The sequence below is a fragment of the Kogia breviceps genome, chromosome X (genome assembly GCF_026419965.1).
Source record: "Kogia breviceps isolate mKogBre1 chromosome X, mKogBre1 haplotype 1, whole genome shotgun sequence".
In the NCBI taxonomy this organism is placed as follows: domain Eukaryota; kingdom Metazoa; phylum Chordata; class Mammalia; order Artiodactyla; family Physeteridae; genus Kogia; species Kogia breviceps.
In genome coordinates this window covers 102,569,254-102,594,468 of record NC_081330.1, presented here as the reverse complement: position 1 = coordinate 102,594,468, position 25,215 = coordinate 102,569,254, and the positions used below count along the sequence as shown (strand labels likewise).

Here is a 25,215-nt window from a genome sequence, read left to right as displayed (position 1 = left end):
TTTTATAACAGTGAAACAAATCTGCTTGGGGCTGACAACAGCCATTATTTTTTCCTGGCAAGTTTTTCCCATCAGAAAAAAAATGAGCTTACTATTTAAGGGTCAGGCTGCTTTTTTTTTTTTTTTAAACTCATTATAGTGCTTGATGCTTTTTGTCTTTGATGCAATCCTCTTTGCCTTTTACCTATTCAAGAAGAAATTAACTTTGGTACGTAAGTTTAGAATGGCTTCTCAACCTGAGCACTATTGACATTTTTTTAAAAAATTGAGGCAAAACACATAATGTAGGCAAAACAATTCACATAACATAGAATTGACCATTTTAAAGTGTACAGTTTAGTGGCATTTGTACAGTCACAACATTGTACAACTATCTTGTACCAAAACATTTCCATCACCTCCAAGGGAGACCCTCTACCCATTAAACAGTCAGTCTCTATTTCTCCCTTCCCAGGCCCTGGCAACCTGTGATCTCATTTCTAGCTCTATGGATTTACCTATCCTGGATATTTCATTTAAATGGAATGATAAATATGTGCCCTTTTGTTGTGTCTGGCTTTTTCACTTAGCGTAATGGTTTTTAGGTTTATCCATGTTGTATTAGTACCTTATTCCTTTTTATGGCTGAATAATATCCCATTGTATGAATATACTCCAGTGTGATTGATTAGTCATTCATCAGTTGGTGGACATTTGTGTTGTTTCCACCCTTTGGCTATTCTAAATAGTGCTACTGTGAAGCTCGATGTACAAGTTTTTGTTTGAGTATCTGTTCTCAGTTCTTTGGGGCATACATGTAGGAGTGACTATTGACATTTGGGACCAAGTAAGTCTTTGTCATGGGGCCTCTCCCCGCTACATACCAGTGGCACCTACCCCCCCACGTTGTGAGAATCAAAAATGTATCCAGACACTGCCAAATGTTCCCTGGGGTGCAATGTCTCCCAAGATTGAAAACTACTGATTTAGAATAAAGGGAAGGAAATCTTTAGAGATAAACCATAATTAACATATTATGATTTTCATAGAAGTAATTCAAGTCTAAAGGAGAGCACTAGAGTTGGCCCTCTGTGTCTGCAGGTATCCATGGTTCCACATCCATGGATTCAACCAACCATGGATCAAAAATATTGGAAAAAAGTAAAAATTCCAGAAAGTTCAAAAAAGTGAAACTTGAATTTGCTGCATGCCAGCAACTATTTACATAGAATTTACATTGTGTTTCCAGCCATTTATGTATCACTTACATTGTATTAGTTATTATAAGTAATGTAGAGATGATTTATAGTATATGAGAGGATGTGCATAGGTTATATGCAAATACTATGCCGTTTCACATAAGGGACTTAAGCATCTGCAGAATTTGGTATCCATAGGGGGTTCTGGAATGAATCCCCCATGGCTACCGAGGGACAAATGTATATGGTTGTCAACAGAAATAATCAATAAACTGATCTGTGATAGGAATAGAAAGAAGTTTTACTTGAGCCAAACTAAGAACTGTAGCCCAGTAGACAGCAGCTCAGATAACTCTGAGGAATGAGTCTGAAGAAGCATGGTTTTCAGCACAGTTTTATATCTTGTCAGAACAAAGAACATCAAAGAAGTCAGGGATCCATTCCTTCAAGATTTCAAAATAACAGCCACAACAAATCAGCCTATACACAGGGACTCAGTATGGCCTTGGCACCTGGGAAGGGAGTCTTATCATTGAAGTCATACCAGCATTGGTGACCCAGGAAGGGAGGCATTTCATCTTTATTTTTAACATGGACATTTTTTACTTCTGGCCACTGCACCCTTTTCTTTAAGGATTAAGGCAGATGTACAATGCATGTTTGATAGGCCACAAACAGGCTGTTTTAGTTAGCATAAAGTCCGAGTTAAATCATATATAAGCCAGAATGACTTTCCCATACCGCAGTATGTGACACTTTCTTCCCTTATGGTTCTAGAAACCAAGGTGTAGTCCTGGTCCTACAATCAAGCAGCTGTGTCCTTGGATAAGTCACTTAACCTCTGGATTTCAGTTTTCTTGTCAGTAAAATGAAGGGATTGAGATGGTTCAGTGGTTTCCAGTGTTGCTCAGTGAAGCGCCAGGTTTTCTAAAGGGGTCTCTGAGGAGCCACTATGAGAGAAGGGGAGGAAAAGAGAGCAATCCTGGTTATGTAGTACCTCCCCTTCAGACAGAGCAAGCAAAAGTTTGAATTCTATCATTTCTAGAGCAAATTCACATATAAATAACATTGATTTCACTATAGCGTAAAGTCATTTCTGAAATCCATGTGCTAATTAACAAAGGAACTAATTTGTCAATGAGACTCCATTTCTGAAATCCATCATGCTCTGCTGTTTGTGCACAGAAGAGAAAGATAGTTGAATACTATCTTTGAATGCTATCTGAACAACCGCCTCTGAAATGTGGCTTTTTTTTTTTTTTTTTTTGGTATGCGGGCCTCTCACTGCTGTGGCCTCTCCCGTTGCGGAGCACAGGCTCCGGACGCGCAGGCCTAGCGGCCATGGCTCACGGGCTTAGTTGCTCCGCGGCATGTGGGATCTTCCCGGACCAGGGCACGAACCCGTGTCTCCTGCATCGGCAGGCGGATTCTCAACCACTGCACCACCAGGGAAGCCCTGAAATGTGGCTTTTTGATTAAATGTAGTATGTGTTCTATTAGGACAATTATTCACTCCTAACATCTAGATTACAGCTAACTATCACATAGATAATACCATACTGTCTATGTTGACAGATTGTGAAGCATTCATTATAACATAGAGTTATGTATTTAAAACTATATTTCATATTTGCTGAGTCTCTCTACATGCCTTTCCCCCCCATTAAATGGTGATTGTTATAGTTGTTTCCATTTTCTTTCATATGGGACAGAACTGTAATCAGTGTAAATCAGATCCATAAGCTAAAAACAAAGTTTTATGGTCGTGACAACTATAAACTCTAAGACTAATGATATTCTTGTTGATAATAGTTGAGGCACTAGTGATAGGAGAAATACCTATCTTTGGAATGCCCGTGTTTTCATGATTCCACCTGATTGTGTGCTTAATTTTGTGCAAATTAGACCATTCTAATTCCATATTTGTTTCCTGTGGGTAAGTCACAGCCCCTAGTCTATAAATATCATGTGTTAGAGTACCGTACCATACATTTAAACCAGTTATTGCAATTGCTAGTAATTTGATTGCTGTCATCCTTATTTCATGAAGAATTCTTTTTGATAAGGTGTTATGAACTATAAAACTCCTTCAAAGAAAATTTGGCCTTTTACCTTACTTTGTGGGAGAATCTATTAGATCTTTTCTCTGTATCTCATTATTCCTTACAAAGCATAAAATTGTTAGACAAGAGACATCTGAATATTTGATGTAAAATTTGGCTTTTAAGAAAACCATATAGGGACTTCCCTGGTGGTGCAGTGGTTGAGAGTCCGCCTGCCAATGCAGGGGACCACGGGTTCGTGCCCCGGTCCGGGAAGATCCCACATGTGCCGCAGAGCAGCTGGGCCCGTGAGCCATGGCCGCTGAGCCTGCACGTCCAGAGCCTGTGCTCCGCAATGGGAGAGGCCACAACAGTGGGAGGCCCGCGTACCGCACACACACAAAAATGAAAAACAAAAAGAAAAGAAAACCATATTGAGTTAGCAAGACTCATTCGGCAGGGGGGAACCATATTTGTTTTGTTTTTCAAATATATTGACTTTATAGATGTATGTTACCTGTTTTGTTTTCTCTCTTATAGAAATGTATTTCTGGCATTTTCTCCACACTTATTCCAGGAAACTTGCCTGTTATCATTTGGCATTTCATTGCATACCTCCAGTAGCACAAAGATATCTTTTTAAAAAGTTTTTAGGTAGTGATCATAACCACTACATTGTCCTTAAGAAGCAGGTTCAGGATATTAAAGGTATTAATTACTTCTCTCAAACCCTGAGACACTCCCCACTCTCACTAGTGCAGTCCTATAACTTCACATTATTTTTCAAATATCTCAGTCCTTGAGTGGGTTTCAGCTTCCTAATTCCTGTGAATACATATACTACATGCCATCCTAACTAAGCTGTAAGTTTGTGACAACCTGTTTGGGCACATGAGCACCACTGTACAACAAATTCTGAATTATAAACCTACCTGCTATGAAAAAATTAACCTTTAATTTCCACATATAGGTTACAGTGGTGGAATACAATTGGGAAGTAATCTGGTTTTTCCACCTCCCTAACTAATAGGAAGATAATCCAAATAGGATCTTTGTATTTTGCAAAATATTGGTTTTTAGGAGGTGAAGTGTCACTTTAGAATTCTAGCGAGACTTTGTTTTTCTAGGGCAAGTTATATCCATCAGTCTGTGATAAGAAATGCCTATTTAATACCCATTTCAGCAGAAAAAAAACCTTGAAGGCATCGTATGCACACACAACTGAGTAAATGATCGTATCAAAATGGCTTAGAAGCAAGAAAACAAAGAATTATGAGTATGACACTTCATAAGATTTTCTTTTATAGTATATAAATCTGAGCGCAGGATTTGGTGTGCTTCTTGTTGATTTTTGCTTCTTGTTTGTTTGGTTTTTTTGTTGGTTTGGGGGATGGTGGTTGCTTGGCTGAAAAATAGTGTGTTCATATCCCCAAAGAATTTGGATGTGATACACTACTCCCACTTAACAAAAATCTTTCTGAGTATAAAACTTCACAGTTACAACTCAAGGGACCTAAGAAATCATATACATACAACACCTTAGGTTCACATGTTAGGAGACAGGCCCAGATAAATTAAGCAACAAATGCAGAATCATGCAGCCAGGTTAGTGCCAGAGGTGGACAGGAATCCGCATACCTGACTACAAATTCGGGACCTTTTCACCCTACCATACTCTTCTCTTTGCCTGCAGTTTCATTTGTTTCAATAAAGGGTTAGTGAAAGTGGTGAACGGATATTGGTTTTCTCAGACTTCAACAAGATAGCCTCAAAAGGCAGTTTTCATATGACTAATGGAAGGCCCAGATAAGTGGGCAGCTTAGCATCTTATGCAGTCTTTTATGAGAAATTCACAACTAAACAAGATACTGGAGATGTATTCAGAAAAGAAACAGCTTCCTGGTTAGCATGTGGACTCATTACAGTTTCAGTCTGTGGCACACCACCATTTACACAACACTGTCTAGGAATGAACTTTCAATTTGAATAAATACATTTTGCAGATGGCTCATGCTCACCTTTTAAAATTGTTTAAAAAAACTTTTTAAAAACTATTTTTATGGAAATAGTTCTAAAATAGTTCATATACCTTACTGCCTTCTTAAACAATATCGTGAACATCATGTGGTCCTTTCTTGGTGACTCAGGTTCACCATCGTAAACATAATCATTGATGCCTACAGCTTTGGGAGCTGTTAGTGTGGGCAGGGTTAGGACCTACTCTAAATAACTCTCAAAGGGCCTTCTGTCTATCTTTCCTCTTGTCTTCAGATTTATGAGCTTTCACTTCTTGTTCCTGTCAGTGTGTTGATCTAGTTCAACCCATCCCTAGTCCCTTCTACTTCTCAGCTTTAATGGGCAATGAGGCTTTCAAGTCTTATAGCCAGGCTCGTGGATGAGGATTGAGTAAATTGATCCTTGATCAGTCTAAGGGAGCTGAGGCTCCCCTGTAGGTAAAACATAAGATAAGTTATAATGCATGATCTTGGTCATCTTTTGTTTCTAAGTTTATGAGACTGGATTTATGAGTGACTTCTGCATAAATAATGTCTTACTGTCCTTAATATCCACAGTGATTATGTCAAATATTGAATAGCTACCTGAACTATCAAATAACCCAAGTATCAATGGAAAATTATTTAGTATATTTTGTTGTAGCTACTCATTCATGATTCACTGAACATATATATCTGTCATGTGTATGATTTTCATTTCTTAATCTGTCCTTAAGAGCTTCTTTGTGATCTGTTATTAAAATTCTCATGAAGATAGAATATCAGCATACATTTAATCAAAATTGAAGTTAATAAAAGTAAACATAAAAGGTATAATAAAGGATACTTGCTTATGAGTTTCTTACAAAATCAAGTCCTTCTAAATAAGGACCAGAAATAGTCCTTAATTTACATTCTGAAGAACTTCTGAAATTTTTAAATCTCATGATATCCTCAAAATATTTATGACTCATCAAAGTAGGCACTACTCAACATTAGCTAATTGAAAGGACCTATGAGACTCTCATAAGGCTTTAATAATGGCTAAAGGTATGGTGCAGCAGGAGAAAGATGGCTCCTAAGGCCATTTTTAGTCACACAGGGCATGCTTTTTCTTCTAATTGTGAATAGTCGAAATACATGCAAGATAACCTTGGTCTCAGGGGAGCCAAGGCACATGTTTACTGAGAATCTTTGATACCCAGTGGTCATACAGATGGAATTAGGCTGCATACCATCAGTGCAAACCATCAATCTATACATTTTCAATAAACAGTGTAGACAAGCTAGTACAGAGTGCCTCCAAGGGCTTTAAACAGTACTTTATAAAGCTAGTACATTTCATCCCAATCTTGACCAAGGGGAGCAAACTTCTAGGCATCCTTGGAGTTAAACATACAGACGCACTGAAACTTAACCCTATCCTTGATCATTTATTCTTTATTTTCTAAATGTATTTTTTTTTTATCATCTTGGTAAATCTCTTGTTTTTCCTTTAATGGAATAACTGCCACCATGACAGCTGTCATGGTGACAACAAATCACACTCTTGTTTATTGAGCTCCATTTTTTGCCAAGCTCTGAGCAAAGCACTTTATGTCCATTACCTCATTTATAACTATGACGTCGGTGCTGTTATTCCAATTTTACGGATGAGGAAGGGAAGCATAGGGTTTTTGCTTTCCTCACATAGCTGTTTGCTTTAACAACTTTTTCTTACTTTCTAAATGCGTAACTGATGTGTACCTTTTAAGAAGCTTGGAATACCAATGAGATCACATTCGTTACTCAGATTAAATAGCCACAGCCCCTGGAAATATGAGAACGTCTGTCTTCCTTCCCTGACCAACCCTATTCCCATGGGAAATTGAAGAACTCTAGGTTTGCACCTTAGGTCTAGAGGAGTACGCCCTGGGAGGAGCAATCAAGATGACGGAGTAGTAGGACATGAAGCTCACCTTCTCCCACAAATAAAGGAGTATGCCCTGCCTCCTGCACTGAAGAAAGAAAATGGAATGCTAGGTGCATTTGTAGGAAGTCCCCATTCTCTCTTGCTCTTCATGCTCTTGCTGTTGTTGCCAGGGTATAGTCTTACATTAAAACCAGGGCACTCAAACCAGGCTTTCTGGTACCCAGGACAATTCCAAGGACAATAGAGGAGTCACTTTGTGAACTGTGGCATAGGTTGCCTTTTCTGGGCTGGTAGTAATTACCAGCAGCGCTGGGAAAAGAGGAGGGCACCTTTCTACCCAGCATTTCACTCACCTGGCTCGCTCCATAACACAGGAGGCCTGATTGCCTGGTGTTCTGACTACCTAGTGACCCTGTTGTTTCATTTTCATCTCCCTGGCCTCTTTCCCAGGCAAGCTCACAGAACCAGAGTGGCTAATTGAGGGAGATCTTAGGATAACCTACAATTGAGGGGTGTGACTGGATGGGGGGGACTATACTATGTTCTTTTTCGGCTGGCTCTTATCAGGGCTACAGTAACCCATGTGACAGGTTTCAGTAACTGTAAACTTTCAAAGGGGATCTCAGTTGCCTTCCTCAGAGAAGGAACTTCCCAGCCCATTCAAGCATGGTGTGCCAGATGTAATTGGGAGAGCAGTGGCAGGACTCCATCAGCCTCTAGAACCCCTAGGTCAGAGGTTCCCAAACTTTCTGACTTTAAGGTGCCCTTAGTTATTGCAATGACTTTTTCACAGCAGCCATAGGCCAAAAGAAATGCCTAATAGTTCCATTTATTAAGTAATTAGGTCCAAACAACTTAATAGGTATTTATATCTTGACAGCTTGGTAGCCATTTGAAAAAATAACACAGGCATACCTCCTTTTATTGCACTTTGCAAATATTGTGGGTTTTTTTACAAATTGAAGGTTTGTGGCAACCCTGTGTTGTCAGGTAATAGTTAGCATTTTTAACAATAAAGTATTTTCTAATTAAGGTATATACGTTGCTTTTTAAAGACATAATGATATTGCATACTTAATAGTCTATAGTATAGTGTAAACATAACTTTTATAAATGTACTAGGAAACCAAAAAACTCATGTGACTCGCTTTGTTTCGATATTTCTATCTTAAATAGCCATGCAGTTACTTACTAATGGGATGTGTGTGCCTGTTGGGCACCGCACAACTTCTCAAACCTTCTCACTTCTTGTCAAACACAGCACTTTAAAAAAAAAATCATAGCTGAAAATCCAGTTTCACAAAGGAAAGGAATGTAGAACTATCTAATAATGAAACTGTAAATTACCTTAAGCTCATAGTTTGTGTGGTGTCCAACAGATGTTAGTATCAATGCATTTCTCCAAAAATGTAAAATACCCTGCACATTCTTCATGAATTCACTGCAGCACCCTGGGGAGCCAAGGTGCTAGTTCCTTGCCAAGCCAAAAAGCATCTGGCTGTGCCCTCTTCCCACAGCTGTAGTTGTCCAGCTACTCTCCCTCTACATAAGTATTACGGCAAACCAATTGTTCTTTCAGAACAACAAAAAATGTGCTCCAAGCGGAGCCCAAACAGAAGTACTGTACAAATTTCAAAAGGTAGTTTCTCTTGCAAAAGGATATTCAAGTGCTGTTTCACTAGAAACTTTGCAATAAATGTATTGATTTCATACTCATATATTAAGTTTGCGATGCTGCCTTATAATTAGAGGCATGGTCCATGGTTTCCCAGCTTCTAGTCATTCAGATATCAAGTTTCTCCCATTCTGCCTTTTCCTTTATTCCACACTTATTGAATCATGTTCTGTACCTAGGTCTTTACTAGGTATTATGAAAGACAGATGTTGGATCAAAATATTAATAATACATGGGCCCTGCCCTCAAGTCTTGAGGGGGAACCAGATAGGCATACCAAAAATTATAATAAAATTATAATATAGTTTAGTTAATTGCTATAATTGAAGTATACGTAAATACTGAGAGTCTATAGCAGCTCTGTCTAACGAAGTGGGGAGTAGAATCTGGGGAAGGTTTTTAGAGGATGTTACATCTGAATGGAATAGGAGTTTGCTAGGCAGAGGAAATATTAGGTACAGAATTATGGAGGCATAAAAGAGCCGTTTTTGTATCTCTTTTATCTTCATTATCTCTTGCACTGAAGAACCTTGATGTCAAAGGCAGTCTCCTACTCATCTTTGTGACATGTCATGATCTCATTTACATAGTCTGTGTTCAGTAAATATGTCCTAAAGAAGGAATTTTGTTCACTTAAAAGAAAAATGTAAACATTTGCAACTTTAAATAACGGCTGTTTCAATGAATCCAGACCCAAGATTAGATTAGAGAACTGATTAGATAAGTGGAGTAGAGATTTTCCATGTGGGCTGTTAATTTTCAGGCCTTACCATCTGCTGTTTTTCAGCAAATGTACGGACATGATTTTGCCTAGATAAAGATTTTTGGCATTAAAATGTCAGTTTTAGTATGCTGCAATGCATTAAAAATATATAACATGACTACATATTTCGGTTTAAGGCAGTAATTTAGACAGTTACTTGAGAAGCTATCTTATTTCATTTATTTTTATTTTCTTTTGAAGAGAAATCGGGTAAGAGCTATTTATTTTGAAATTATGAAAAAGAAGTTATGTTTTTTGAATTAATATACTTATTTTGTAGTCATTTATGTCTTTACCAGTCTTAGAGTTTAAATATTTTCTTTAGTAAGGGTGTTTCCTAACTGAATCTAAAGAAAACCGCTTAGGTTTTTCTTTATGTCCTTTAATGAGAAAAGAACATGTTTGATTAATACCTCAATGTTGTGTTCTCAAAGTAAATTTACAGTCTGTATACTTGCCGCATCATGTAATCTCTGATGAAGGCATACACATGACTCTAGACAGCTGTGGGATAACTCACACATTTTGATGAGAAGGAGGTAGAGGGAAGTAATCAACTTTAGTTTCAAACATTGAGTCCAAACACAAGCCCTAGCATCGTGGAAATTGCCCAGTGTTTTAAGAAGAAATAGTCTGATCTTATCCTATAGGTCCAAGCTGCCACCTTTCCCTTTATTTTGTTTCCATATAGAAAGAATCCCAATTCTGGTATCACCCGTGAGATTTCCAAATTACCTTGATGAGGAACAGCAGATACTCTGCTACAACTTCCTATTCCCTAATATATGGCAGATGGAACTAACTAATCTGTAACAATCTCTTTCCTACTGGTGGGACTCTTAACTCTAGGTGGTATCTTCTAATTGAGCACATTTGGCAGGTGAGATAAAATCTACTTGCCAGCTTATTCCATCTAGAGTTCTCAGTATTATATCATGTTGCCTCCCAGTACAAGAAAATACACAGAAGGTGTTTGTGGAATGCTCTGGGTAATTTATTAGGCTGAAATTAAGAAGAGCTGTGTCTTGCTGTACATTACCTTATAGTTGCTTAACCTTCTGAATTAGCCTGCTTTCTGGTTTCAAGAATTAGCTGCTTTCCTTGACCCCTTTATGGAGATAGTGTATATAACATTTTCTCTTAGGAGAATTTAGGTTTTTTTTTCCTCTTAAAAGTTTAAAATACACTATTACTGATTGGTTTATTTTCAAGAAAACTGTCCCAAAAGCCAAAGATGCGTTAGACTTTATTGACATATCTATTGTGTTTAGAAACAAGGAAGCCAATAGCCCTGATCAGTTTTGTACTTGTCAGACCACACTGAGTGTAGAATACAATATTTTATGAGGTAAAGATGGTACAGAGACTCCTGTCTATTTTATACCAACAGATGAAGGAACTAGATATGTTTATCCTAGAAAAGAGAAGACTCGAGAGAAATCAGTTACTGTCTTCATGAATTAGTTGGCCTATTTTATGGAAGAGAATTGTTTGTCATGGCATAAATAAAACCAATGGCTAGGAAATTGTTAATTCAGTGAAATGTTTCTTGAAAAAGGGCTCCACAGTCAAATAAATATGACACATGCCTGTGTCATGTTCGTTTTATGGAGATTTTAAATATATATTAAATGCATATTAAGGGTCCTGAAAAGTCATGCAGTAAAAGATCTTTTTTAAATTTGTTAATCCCAGCATTCCATAAACACCTTCCTCAGAACTAGTTTTCTAAGGAGCTCCCATTTGAGTAGTGGTGTCAAACTGTGGGAGTGGGACCAGCAGCACCAGCGTTACCTGCGATCTTACTAGAAATGTAGCTTCTTGGCCCTACCCCAGACCTATGGAATCAGAGACTCTGGGAGGTAGGCCCAGCAATATGTGTGATAATAAGTCCAGCATGGGATTCTGGTGCTGCTAAACTGTGAAAAGCACTGATAGAAAATTCTACTATTACTCTCCAATTCAACAGCATCCTTTTATTTTTTTATTTGTAAAGATTTCTTCTAATGATATTTTATGACTGTGTGATTAATTTTTATTAATGGTTACCCTTCTGAAGTACAGAAGGAAGGAAACACTTGTGGAACGCCTGCTGTAGTTTTCAATGTAGCCATCTAATTGGTATCAATTTGGATACTTTAAAGAATCCTAAGTAATGAATCTGTATCTTCTATGAAGTGAAATACACATTTCTAAAATGAGGTAAACCTTAAATTCATTGCTATTGTGGTCATTTTTAAAAGAGCATTTACCGTTTTTCATTTTACTTCAAAATGTTTTTTGCAAAATACTGTAGACTTTAAAAAAAATACATCTTGAAGGATCTGTAATGTGCCTTCTCTCATGTCAGAAGTCTTTAAGATTAGGGAATTTTCTAATTTCTTTGCATTAGCAGAGATTAAATTCTGGTAGCATTCAATTGATCTCTCCAAACAAGCAGGACAGTTTTAGAAAAATGTAATTGAAGTATAGTTTAAAATGAATCTGTATGTAAAAAAAAATAATTCCCCATGAGTATACATATAACCATTGCCTTATTTTACTGGGTATCATAAATGTGCATTTTGAATGTTTATATGAAATGTCCCTATAAGTCATGCAGAACAATTTTCTTTTTCTGAAGGACATTGAAATGGGGTTAAATATATTAAAGTGTCAAAATATATTTAAGTGCATTTAGAACAAAATTATTACTAATATCCGTTGGAATGAATTATGGCCAAATTTGTCTTAATTTCTTGATATTATTTTGTCAGCTGTTCCTTTCATACAAGTAAGTGTTCTCTAGGTTTATATTAGGTCAATTGGAATTTTATTTTTTTTAGTTAGGGGGACAAAGACTGATAGTCCACAGACTGGATTTTGATTTCATTGCTGCTGTCCAACAGCAGAACGCCTGGGGGCATCCTCTTACAGTTATAAGTACTGGTATCATTATTGCTATATTTAAACATCCATGGTTGGCAGGAATGTGCTAAAGTCTGGATATAACATCGTTAATCATGTCACTGTCCCTGCCCATGGCAACTGCTACTGAAAGGACACACATGATGAGGAAGACAGCAGATTGGTGGTTGAGAGCTGAATGTCACTTTGCTGACCTAGAGAAAGAGGTTTAGGGTGTTGGCTATGTTTTCTAAAGAGTATCTAGCACATTTCATCTTGTATATTGACTTTCCACATTTTTTAAATTACAATTTTATGCTTATTATTATATCTCTTTTTAGTTTTCCTCACAGGAGAAAAAGCCAATTTAGTATTAAAACGCTACCGAAGAGCTAATGTACTTTTTGAAGAGATAAGGCAGGGCAATATTGAACGTGAATGCAAAGAAGAAGTCTGCACATTTGAAGAAGCAAGAGAAGCTTTTGAAAATAATGAAAAAACTGTAAGTATATTGGCAATCTTTTTAAAATGTTCACAGATTTGCCTACCTTTGTGATGTATATTTGAAACCTGCATTCCCAAATTGTGTGCATTGCTATCATTTAAAAACTACCCTCCCAAAGAACTAACTCTGAACGGGGCCTCTAACTAAGCCACCTAACTCTGCGGGTCGGAGGTCTAGTTTCACCTCCCTGTGTGCTGGTCTGTCTTTGAGGGCTCCATTGCCATAGGACCCTGCTGAGTTGAGATCGATCATCTGAGCAAGGGGGAAGCGTGTTTTACACAAGGCTTTCTTCGGGAAAGTTATAGATACCATTATGACCATACCGTGCTTGATCAGGGAGAAAGTGCAGAGGAAGCTAACAGATAGTGATGCTGTTTTAAAATGTTTTACTCCTAAGGTAGGTTTATTCCTAGGTATTTTATTATTTCTGTTGCAATGGTAAGTGGGAGTGTTTCCTTAATTTCTTTCAGATTGTTCATCATTAATGTATAGGAATGCAAGAGATTTCTGTGCATTAATTTTGTATCCTGCTACTTTACCACATTCATTGATTAGCTGTAGTAGTTTTCTGGTAGCATCTTTAGGATTCTCTATGTATAGTATCATGTCATCTGCAAACAGTGACAGCTTTACTTCTTTTCCGATTTGGATTTCTTTTATTTCTTTTTCTTCTCTGATTGCTGTGGATAAAACTTCCAAAACTATGTTGAATAAAAGACCTGTATGCAGAAAACTATAAGATATTGATGAAAGAAATTAAAAATGATACAAACAGATGGAGAGACATACCATGTTCTTGGATTGGAAAAATCAACATTGTGAAAATGACTATACTACCCCAAGCAATCTACAGATTCAGTGCAATCCCTATCAAACTACCAATGGCATTTTTCATAAAACTAGAACAAAAAATTTCACAATTTGTATGGAAACACAAAAGACCCTGAACATCCAAAGCAATCTTGAGAAAGAAAAATGGAGATGGAGGAATCAGGCTCCTGGACTTCACACTGTACTACAAAGCTACAGTAATCAAGACAGTATGGTACTAGCACAAAAACAGAAATATAGATCAATGGAACAGGATAGAAAGCCCAGAGATAAACCCACGCACCTATGGTCAACTAATCTATGATGAAGGAGGCAAGGATATACAATGGAGAAAAGACAGCCTCTTCAATAAGTGGTGCTGGGAAAACTGGACAGCTACATGTAAAGGAAAGAAATTAGAACACTCCCTAACACCATACACAAAAATAAACTCAAAATGGATTAAAGACCTAAATGTAAGGCCAGACACTATCAAACTCTTAGAGGAAAACATAGGCAGAACACTCTATGACATAAATCACAGCAAGATCCTTTTTGACCCACCTACTAGAGAAATGGAAATAAAAACAAAAATAAACACATGGGACCTAATGAAACTTAAAAGCTTTTGCACAGCAAAGGAAACCATAAATGACGAAAAGACAACCCTCAGAATGGGAGCAAATATTTGCAAACGAAGCAACTGACAAAGGATTAATCTCCAAAATTTACAAGCAGCTCATGCAGCTCAATATCAAAAAAACAAACAACCCAATCCAAAAATGGGCAGAAGACCTAAATAGACATTTCTCCAAAGAAGATATACAGATTGCCAACAAACACATGAAAGAATGCTCAACATCACTCATCATTAGAGAAATGCCCATCAAAACTACAATGAGATATCATCTCACACCGGTCAGATTGGCCATCATCAAAAACTCTAGAAACAATAAATGCTGGAGAGGGTGTGGAGAAAAGGGAATACTCTTGCACTGCTGGTGGGAATGTAAATTGATACAGCCACTATGGAGAACAGTATGGAGGTTCCTTTAAAAACTACAAATAGAACTACCATACGACCCTTCAATCCCACTACTGGGCATGTACCCTGAGAAAACCATAATTCAAAAAGAGTCATGTACCAAAATGTTCATTGCAGCTCTATTTACAATAGCCAGGACATGGAAGCAACCTAAGTGTCCATCAACAGATGAATGGATAAAGAAGATGTGGCACATATATACAATGGAATATTACTCAGCCATAGGAAGAAACAAAATTGAGTTATCTGTAGTGAGGTGGATGGATCTAGTCTGTCATACAGAGTGAAGTAAGTCAGAAAGAGAAAAACAAATACCATATGCTAACATACATATATATATATATATATATATATATATATATATGGAATCTAAAAAAAAAAAAATGGTTCTGAAGAACCTAGGAGCAGGACAGGAATAAAGACGCAGATGTAGAGAATGGACTTGAGAACTCAGGGCGGGGGAAGGGTAAGCTGGGACGAAGTGAGAGAGTGGCATTGACATATATACACTACCAGTTGTAAAACAGATGGCTAGTGGGAAGCAGCCACATAGCACAGGGAGATCAGCTCAGTGCTTTGTGACCACCTAGAGGGGTGGGAGGGAGGCACAAGAGCGAAGAGATATGGGAATAGATATATGTATACCTACAGCTGATTCACTTTGTTATAAAGCAGAAACTAACCATTGTAAAGCAATTATACTCCAATAAAGATGTTATAAAAAATAATAAAACGTTTTACTTCTACAAAAGAAGAGACGTATCAGAACTTCCCTCCCCACTCTGACAAGATACCTCTTCACCTCTCCTTCGTCTAGACCAAGTGCTATGCAAGGAGAACAGGGATGAGAAAGCACAAGGCAGTGGTATACATTCTCTGGAACTGCTTTATGGTAGGAAATGACATTACCAGTGGTTGCCATTATATAAAGATCCATTCCTGTATGCTAACCATGAAAATAACACTACATGCGAAACAAGTGATGTCAGATGTGATAAAGGGACATCAGATAATCTCAGGAGCAGTGGATGCAGAAGTTTTAAAGAAAGAGGATTTGTTCTCTTGTTAGGTAGAGAAGGATCCAGGGCGTAAGGGGAAGGAGTTCAAGAAGAGATGATCAGAGAGGCAGCATTGCTAGATTCCAGTGTGCACAGCAAAAGTAAAATCAGTTTATAAAGTGATAAGCTGTTAGCATCATGGTTTTTAAATCTTAAGTCCCACAGTTAATAACAGGGAAAAGAATACATCACCCATGATGCCATTATGCAATCACAAAGCACTGTTGGCTTTTAAATTTCTTTCTAGCTTTTTTCTTCTGTATCTGCTTACTTCTTGCAGGGTTTTTTTACACATTTTTTCTTCTTATTAATATATGTTCATTGTAGAGAAATTGAAAATGTGGTAAAACATAAAATGAATAAAATCACTTGAATTCTTAGCACCGTCAGTTTTATAATTTTGGTATTTATCATTCTATCCTATTTTTAGTATATAATTTTTAATAAGAACAATAAGATTATATTATAAATAGTACTTTGTAGCATGCAGTTTTTAATAAAAAACTAGCTCATATACTTAAATGTAACTTAGTTTTTGATATTGTGATTTTCCAAAAAATACAAATTTTAGATATTCTACTGTGGTTTTCATAAAGCTAATGACTTTTCATCCTGCTTTATCATTCTCCTTTAAAGGTAAGAACTTTAGTGGGAAGATACTTTGAAACTATGTAAATATTCTGTTCTCCACCAAACTTCTACCTATTAGTTTTGGGGTTTTTTTTAAGTGTTCAATGTTTTTATTGCATATAGAATTTTGAACCTGAATTTCCCTTCTGAATCCAGAACATTAAAAACAAGCATCTTTAAATGTCATTAGGCTTTTCTCCAGGTACTAGTATTTTTACAATCATCAAACAGCATTCTTAGTACTACATGAAGTATAATACTTTGAGATTGAACTATGGAATATGTCAGGACTTAAATGAACTTTGTAAATATACACTGGCTGTGGATCGTACACATTAATCAGACATGATTTCTGCCCACCTTACATGGCATTTTTCTCTCACATACATTTCCCCCCTCAGCTAAGTTTAAGTTCAGTTTATTAGATTATCATAGAAATATGTATAACAGGTTTATTAAAAGTCCTAAGATTTGTGAGATACAAGTAGAAATCAACTTTATTTTTCCTTTTCAGTAGAATTTCTCCTTCCACTGAGTCCTAGAGTTGATCTTGAGTGCAATCAGTCCACAGCTTTTTTATGTGTTGTTTCCCTTATTTTGTATTTTCAAATGAGTTCCAACCTTACCCACTAGTTTTAATGTCTGCTGTTGATAGTTCTTGACTGAATCAATTAAATTCTAGTTTAATATAACGCTAAATGGTGGATTTCGGACTCCATCATCCTGTGTACGTTTGTCAGTTGGCATTCCACTATGGGCAGGAACTTTATCTATCTTTCATAGATCATTTTATTCAGTGAGTTATAATTCATTGCTGTCAGTGTTTTGATCAAAATGTCTCAAATTTGGTTAATGGAAGTTTCTTCAAACTGGCTTCTCTGTCTCTTTGACATGTCCCTTTCAATTTTTCTAGCACTTTTTTACTCCAACAAGGTGTTCCAGGATAATCTTGTACTTTCTCTGCCCCAGTCTTGGAATTGGCTGTTTCTCTGAGGGGCCTTTCTTACTTATAGTTAGGAATAATATTTAGAAACCAAGATCTGGGAGCTAGAGTGTTCTCATTGCTATCAGAGTATCATTGCTTCTGGGCCTTCCAGCAACAGAGCTAGGAAAATAATTACACACATATATGCATATAAATGTATGTGTGTGGTGTATGGACTTGTGTATTCATCCTGCTGATCTCTGATTCCAATACCCCTCAGGGTTCTTTGATTTCCCCATTCTGTATTTGTAGGTGCGATGTAGATATTCTTCCACAAGGAGGGCCCTGACTTTCAGTAACATCAATATATTAACTGTTTGCCCAGTTCTACAACACACATACAGTGGTTTCAGAATTTTAATACCCATATCGTAATAGGGAGGGGGAAAACATTTATATTCATCCATCCATCTATCCCCTCTGGAAGTCACTCCATATGTATTCACAGAGATTATCCTATTTTAAAAAATCCTTCCTTGTAAGGATGTGTCACAGTTTATTCAACCAGTCTACTGTATTTAGGCATTAAGTAGTTTCCAGTATTTTTGCAATTACAGATAATGCTGTAGTAAATAATTTTGCATTATTGGAAGTATATCTTCAGGGTAAATTCTTAGAAGTGGATTGCTCGTCAAGGATTGATGCATATGTACTTTTGTTAGATATTGCCAGAGTACCCTCTGTAAAGCTTTACTATTTTACATTCCCACCAGATATTTGAGAGTGCCTATTTCCTCACAGTCTGACCAGCAGAGTGTATTTTTAAAGTGTTGACATTCTTTTCAATCTTTTGGGTGTGACGTGGTATCTTGGTGTTGTTTCAATTTACATTTCTCTTATGAGTGAAGTTGTGTATTTTGCCATGTGTTTATGGGCCATTTTTATATCTGTCTTGTGAATTGTCTTTGCCTTTTGCCCATTTTTGTATCAGATTTATGGTCTTTTTTTCCGTGAATTTTTCATAAGTATATTAGAGATACTAGCTTTTATTGGTGATATATTTCAAATATTTGCTTACAGTTGTCATTTATATTTTGACTTTGCTTATGGATTTTTCTTATGCAATTTTTTTTCATTTTCATTGTAGCCATAAATTAAATATTTTATTAAATCCAGATTTTTAATCATAGTAGAAAACCATCCTCTTCTGCCCTGGTTATAGAGGAATTCACCCAATTTCTTCTAACATATTTGAGTTTTTACATTTAGATCTCTGATTCACTTACAGTTTATTCTTGGGTGTGGTGTGAGTTATGGATCTGATTTTTTTTCACATAGCTATCCAGTTGTCCAAACACAATTTATTATGAAATCCCTCTTTGCCCCAGTGATTTAATTACCCTTTATCATATACCTAATTTCAGTATGTACCTAGTCACTTTCAGGATTTTATATTCTAGTCCATTGGTCCATCCTTCTGCTTAAATGCCAGTGCCACACTGTTTTATTTATAGAAGATTTTTAGTATACTTAGTATAAATTAGAACTAGTTCTCCTTATAAGCTCTTCTTTTTCAGTGTTTTGTGAGCTATTCTTACATGCCTGTTTTTCCATATAAATTTTAGTATTAATTTGTCTTGCACAGAAAAAATTCATTTGTCAGTATTTTTATTGGGATTTCTTTCAGTTTTTAAATTAATTTAGGGGGAACTGACATCTTTAAGATATTAAATCACCCTCTACAAGAAGAGATTTCTATTTGTTGAAATCAGTATTTCTCTCTTTCAAGAATGTTTTATTGTTTTCATCATATAAGTTTTGCACGGTTCTTAGGTTGGTTCCTAACTATTTCTTTGTTGCTATTGTAAATAGGTTCTTTTCCATGATATATTCTAACTGGTTATTATTTGTGAATATGTAAGCTACTGATTTTTTTAAACCTTATTGAGTTATAATTGACATACAATTAACCACACATATATAAAGTATACAACTTAGTAAGTTTTAACATATGCATACACCTATGAAACCATTACCACAGTCAAGATAGTGAACAGATTCATCATTCCCAAAAGGTCCTTCTTGCCCCATTGTAATTCCTCCTTCCCACCTCTCCCCATGATCAGGAGCACCCCAAGGCAATGATTCATCTGACTTCTGTCACTGTAGATTAGTTTATATTTTCTAGAGTTTTCTATAAGTGAAATCATACATTATGCACTCTTTTGTCTGACTTCTTTTACTCTGCATGATTATGTTCAGATGTCCATAGTGCACATATCAATAGTTATTCATTTTTATTGCTGAGTAGTATATCATTATATGTATATGGACATTTGGGTTGTTTCCAGTGTGGGGTTATTACAAATGAAGCTGCTGTGAACACTCATGTACTAGGTTAGTGATTTTTTTAAATTAATAAACCATATATTTATTTTGACTTGAGTTCTAAGAAATCCTGTGGTCCAAGTTATACTTGCAAGGATGCATTAGATTTTTTAAAACTTTTGAGATAATTATAGATTCTCAGAAAATTGCAAAGATTAATACCAGAGAGGTTCCATGTAGCCTTTACCCAGTTTCCCCCAGTCATTACATCTTACATAATTGTAGTACAGTATCAAAACCTGGAAACTGGCATTGTTACAATCCGTGTGTATAGTTCTGTGCCATTTTATCACTTGTGTAGACTCCTGTAACCACCACTACAGTTAAGATGCAGAATTCTTTCATTTGCACAAAATCTTGCTTAATAGTCGCACCCCCCCACACCACCATCCCTAACCTGTGGTAATCACTAATCTGTTCCCCACCTCTGTAATTCTGTCATTGCAAGAATGTTATATAAATGGAATCATATATATGGAACCTTTTAATATTGCCTGTTTACACTAAACATAATGCTCTTGAGTTCATCCGAGTTGTGTGTATATCAATAGTTCATTCTTTTTTATTGCTGAGTAGTATTCCATGGTATGGATATATCACAGTTTGTTGAACCATTTGCTCATTGAGGGACATCTGGGTTGTTTCCAGTTTGGGGCTATTTTAAATAAAGCTGCTGTGAATATTTGTGTACAGGTTTTTGTGTGAACATAAGTTTTTATTTCTCTGGGGTATAATTGCTGTATGCTAAGTATATGTATAGTTCTTTAGGATACTGACAGACTAAGTTATCATTGCATAAATTACCGTTTTAAATTCCCACCAGCAGTGTTGGAGTGATCCAGTTTCTCTTCATACTTGCCAGCACTTGGTGCTGTTACTGTGTTTCCTTTTTTAGTCATTCTCATAGATGTGTAGTGATATCACATTGTGGTTTTAATTTCCATTTCCTTAATGGCCAGTAATGTTGAACATCTTTTCATATGCTTATTTTCCATTTATATATTCTCTTCTGTGAAATCTCCTTTCCTGTCTTTTGGTTATTTTCTAATTGGATTGTTTGTTTTCTTGTATTTTTGAGTTTTGAGAGTTTTCTGTATATTCTAGATACAAATCCGTTGTCAGATATGTGTTTTGTAGGCTACTGATTTTTATGTGTTAACTGTATACCTTACTACCTTACCAACCTCTTTTATTGCTTTCAAGGTGAATGATGTTTTTATTGCTTCACTCTCTGGCCCTTATGCGTGTCAGTGCTTCTCTGTATCCTTTCATGCCCTCAGAGACAGGATGCTGCATTTCAGCAATCTTTGAAGCAGATAGAAGAAGAAACTCTTTCAGCAATTGCTCAAGCAATTCTCTGCACTTTCCAGCATCACCTCTCCTCTCTATAGAATCATTCTCATTAGCCTACACACCTCTTAGGGGAAAAAAACTCTCCTCACCCTATATCTCCCTTCAGCAATCACCTCATTTCTTGAAACTCTGCTCTGTCTGTACTCACTCCCCTGGTGAGCTTTCCTAGTTTGTGGCTTGAAATGCTAATAACTTCCAAATATATATCCTGGAGTGTTACCTTGAACTGCAGACCTGGGTGACTAACTGCCTACTCAACATTTCCTCTTGGAATTGGATACATTTCTCAAACTAAACGTAGACAAATTTGTGTCCCTTCCCTCCAAATCTACTTCTGCCACAGCCTTTCTGATCCCAGTATGCGGTAGTAACACATCCATCCATCTCTTTGCTAAGCCCCAAACCTTGTTGCCATCCCTGACTCTTCTTTTCCATATCCCTACTCCATCTGCCAACAGTGTTGGTTCTAACATGAAAGTATATTCAGAATAGAGCCTCCTCTCAACCTCTCTACTTGTTACCACTTTACATCCAAGTCACCGTCACTCTCATTCGTATGATTTCTTGGCCCCCTCCTCATAGGTCATTCTCAAAAGAGCAGGCTAGAGTGATCCTGTAAAGTGTCTTCTCTGTAACGGCTTCCTGTCTTCCTCAGTACACATCCAAGTGCTCAGAATCACCTACAAGGCACTAAACGATCAGTCCTCATCCCTCTCCACTCCACACCTCCACTATGGCTGCAGGTACTTCTTTATCTCATCTCCTATGACACATCACCCCTTAATCACTTTTCTGTGGATTCCTTGTGGCTCCTTACACACACATAGCACGTGTCCTGCCTCAGGGCTTTGGCACTTGCTCTTTCCTCCTCCACATGGATGTTTCTGAGCTCCCTCATTACTCCCCGTCAAGTTCACTTTCTCTGTGAGGAAGTATCCTACTTTAAATGGCAACCTCTTGCCCCTTCTGGGAATTACTTTTCTTCCCAGCACTTACCACCATTTGACATCTGTTTGTTGTATTTGTTTATTGTTGCTCTCCCCCCAGAACTGTTAGCTCTATGACAGCAGTGTTTCTCTTCTGTTTTGTTCATAGCTATGGACTTTAGCATATGAGACAGTGCTGGCACATAATGGGAATTAAATATTTGATGAAGGAATGAACGAATGGATTGGCATATTATGAAGTACATTTAATTCATAGGAAGTAGTGATCTGAAACTTGTTCACAAGTTAGCTGATAGATGTGGACTTAATTTAAAATGTATTTTTTATTATGTTGGTGTTAGGTTCCTTTCCTTCTTTATGGTTTAAGGCCTGTCATCTGAGTTTGCTTATGCCGTTGAAACCATACCATTTACAAAAAGGTGTAATCCGGGGATTGTGGTCTAGTAAGTATAATAGAAATGGTATTCTGATCCTTGATCTTTTTCAGAACATCTATTTCAGAATATTGTTTGTTATATGTTAAGAAGGATCTGTTCTGTGTTAAGAAGCATTTGAATAACATAGTATCATCTTTGAAGTTCACTTGATTAATCCAGACAGTGAAGAAAATTATTGACTTTTGGCATTTGCTTTCTAGTCTTAGACTACATACTATCTTTTTGTTTACTAAAATTTATCACTCAGGACAGTTTTACTCATACTTAATTTTCATCATCCCCAAATGTGAAGTGTGTGAAGTTAGAAGTATGCTTTCAGTAAAAATTTTTTTTTGGTAATTTCTTACCTAATTTGGATCATAAGTCTAATTATAAGGTACAGTAGAAGAAAATGTGTTATACTTCATGGTCCTCCTCTTCACCAATGTAGAAATTTGGTCAGATTTATTCAGATGTTATCTGCTGAGTACCTACTGTATAACAGAGACAGGACATACAACAGTGAATAAGCTGACCCTCCCTCCTGGCATTTGAGATCTGGGAGAAACAGCCTGCATACTCACATAAGCTGTAGTTAACGGAATGCCGTGCGCAAATCCTCTGCTTGGAAGATCACATGGACCTGATTTGGTGTCTCAGCTCTGCCACCTACTGACTGTATTGCTTTGTGCAAACATTTCACCTTTCTAGGCTTCAATTTCTCAATTTCTGTACCTTTTAAAAAGGAGAAATTACACCCTCAGCATTAGGTTTGGAGCTGTGCACTTAGCTTAGTGCCTGGCACAGAGAAAGCCTTTGATAAATATATTTTATTCTAGTTTTTAGGTGCTGAATTATAATCACTTTATTTCAGAATCATTATTCGATCTCTACCATTGTTTTCTCTTTTCCTCTCGACAGGTCCCCCAGGGTACTTTGCATTTTGGAAGTTTTAATCTTGAACTAACATGAAGAAAATAGTAGTAATTCTTTAAAACAACTATTTCAGAACTTTTCTTGGCAAATTATTTCTAGTTTATTTGTGCTTGACTTTCCAAAATGGCTGTCCTCAAACTTGAGAGTGCATTAAGAATCGGCTTGGTTGCTTCTCAAAACTGCACAGTCCCCCTCAATGCCCAGATCTGGGTCTCTCATACTATACCACAGCAAGAGAAATCAGGACTCTTTGGGGGAAATGGCTGATTCGAGGGCTGGAGCAGGGAGAATACAAGATGAGCTGAAGTGTACTGTAGTAACAGAAAGTAAGGAAGTACTCAAAGAGCAAATGAGAGCATGTCCAAGAGGCACAGGAGCCCACCTGAAGGAGCTCTCAGTGGCCAAAGCCAGAACAATTTGAATAACAAAATAAGCGATGTAGTATTGGATTATGACCTAAAGTATATAATAAATGCTTGAGTCCATAATGATACAAATAAATGAATAAACAGGTGAGAAGAGGCAAATCTACAGTACACAAGAATTCCGAACTGTGTATGTAAATACTCCCCCCTCCAGGAGGCAGAGCTTAATTCTCTGTCTCTCTTGAGGGTTGCTTGGTCTTAATGATCTGCTTCCAAAGATTATAATATGGAAAGTGGGGGGAAATACCTTACTTCTCTACTTACTTTGCCAGTGGAGAAACCTGGCAAACCACTACCTTGACAGGATGATCAAAGTTAGCATCATCAGTGATAAGTCATATATAGCATGTTATGAGAAGGGACTTCATCTCTGTGATATTTTCCCCCCAAACCAATAACCCCGATGGAATTATGAGAAAATTACCCAAGACATCCAAGTTGAGATATATTCTACAAAATACATGACCCCTCAAAACTGTCAAGGTCATGAAAAAGAAGAAAAGACTGAGAAACTGTCACAGAACAGATGAGACTAAAGATATATGACGATTAAGTGCAATGTGGATTGGATTCTGGAACAAAAAGGTCATTAGTGGGAAAACCAGTGAAATCCAAATCCATTGTTAATAGTAATGGACCAATATTAGTTAATTAATTATAACATATGTGCCATCCTAATGTAAGATGCTAACATGAGGGGATACTGGGTGAGGGGTACAGAGGGATGCTCTGTACTATCTTTGCGATTTTGCTGTAGATCTAAAATTACTCCAAAATTTAAAAAAAATTATTTTAAGAATGCACAGTCCAGGGTCCACAGGTCTCCATAGGGCCAGGGAATCTGCTTTAATGAGCAGTCCTGGGGATTCTAATGTAGGTGATCAGCAGATTACATTTTGTTAAATTGTAAAGCAAATGGTTTAACTAAAACTGCTTAGTTGGAATACTCAAAAAGCTTTGCAGTGGGTAGTATTTCTGGGGGTGTGGATGATTGTCCTGTCCCGGGCTATCCCATGCTCTGTGCACTCCATGCTCCACTCCTCCCCCAAGCTGTGTCTGCAATTTAGAAACTGAGTCCAAGGATTTTAGTCTAAGTCCAGCTATTCCTTTTTGGATAATACCTCTCATTCCAAAGTGTTGCCTTAAATTTGTCTTGTGTGGAAATTATTAAAAGAGAAATTAAAGGAAGAGATATGCAGTGCCCCTTCATACTAGGATATTCTACAAAAGCTACATAGGGGATCTCTGAATTCAGTGCCCACGGCAGGATGTACATAGCATGTAGACACTTGTGGGTGAAGACGGTGATCAACAAGAAGTGCTCAGT

General features: G+C 37.0%; 1 protein-coding gene across 1 annotated transcript in view; it reads left to right on the top strand.

Moving 5' to 3' along the window:
- PRRG1 (proline rich and Gla domain 1) overlaps nucleotides 1-25,215 on the top strand; it is a 131,990-nt gene that overhangs the window by 73,214 nt on the left and 33,561 nt on the right. The window contains exon 3 of the mRNA XM_059050015.2: nucleotides 12,792-12,952. Within this exon, the coding sequence (XP_058905998.1) occupies nucleotides 12,792-12,952 (161 nt within the window). The remainder of the gene's footprint in view (nucleotides 1-12,791; nucleotides 12,953-25,215) is intronic.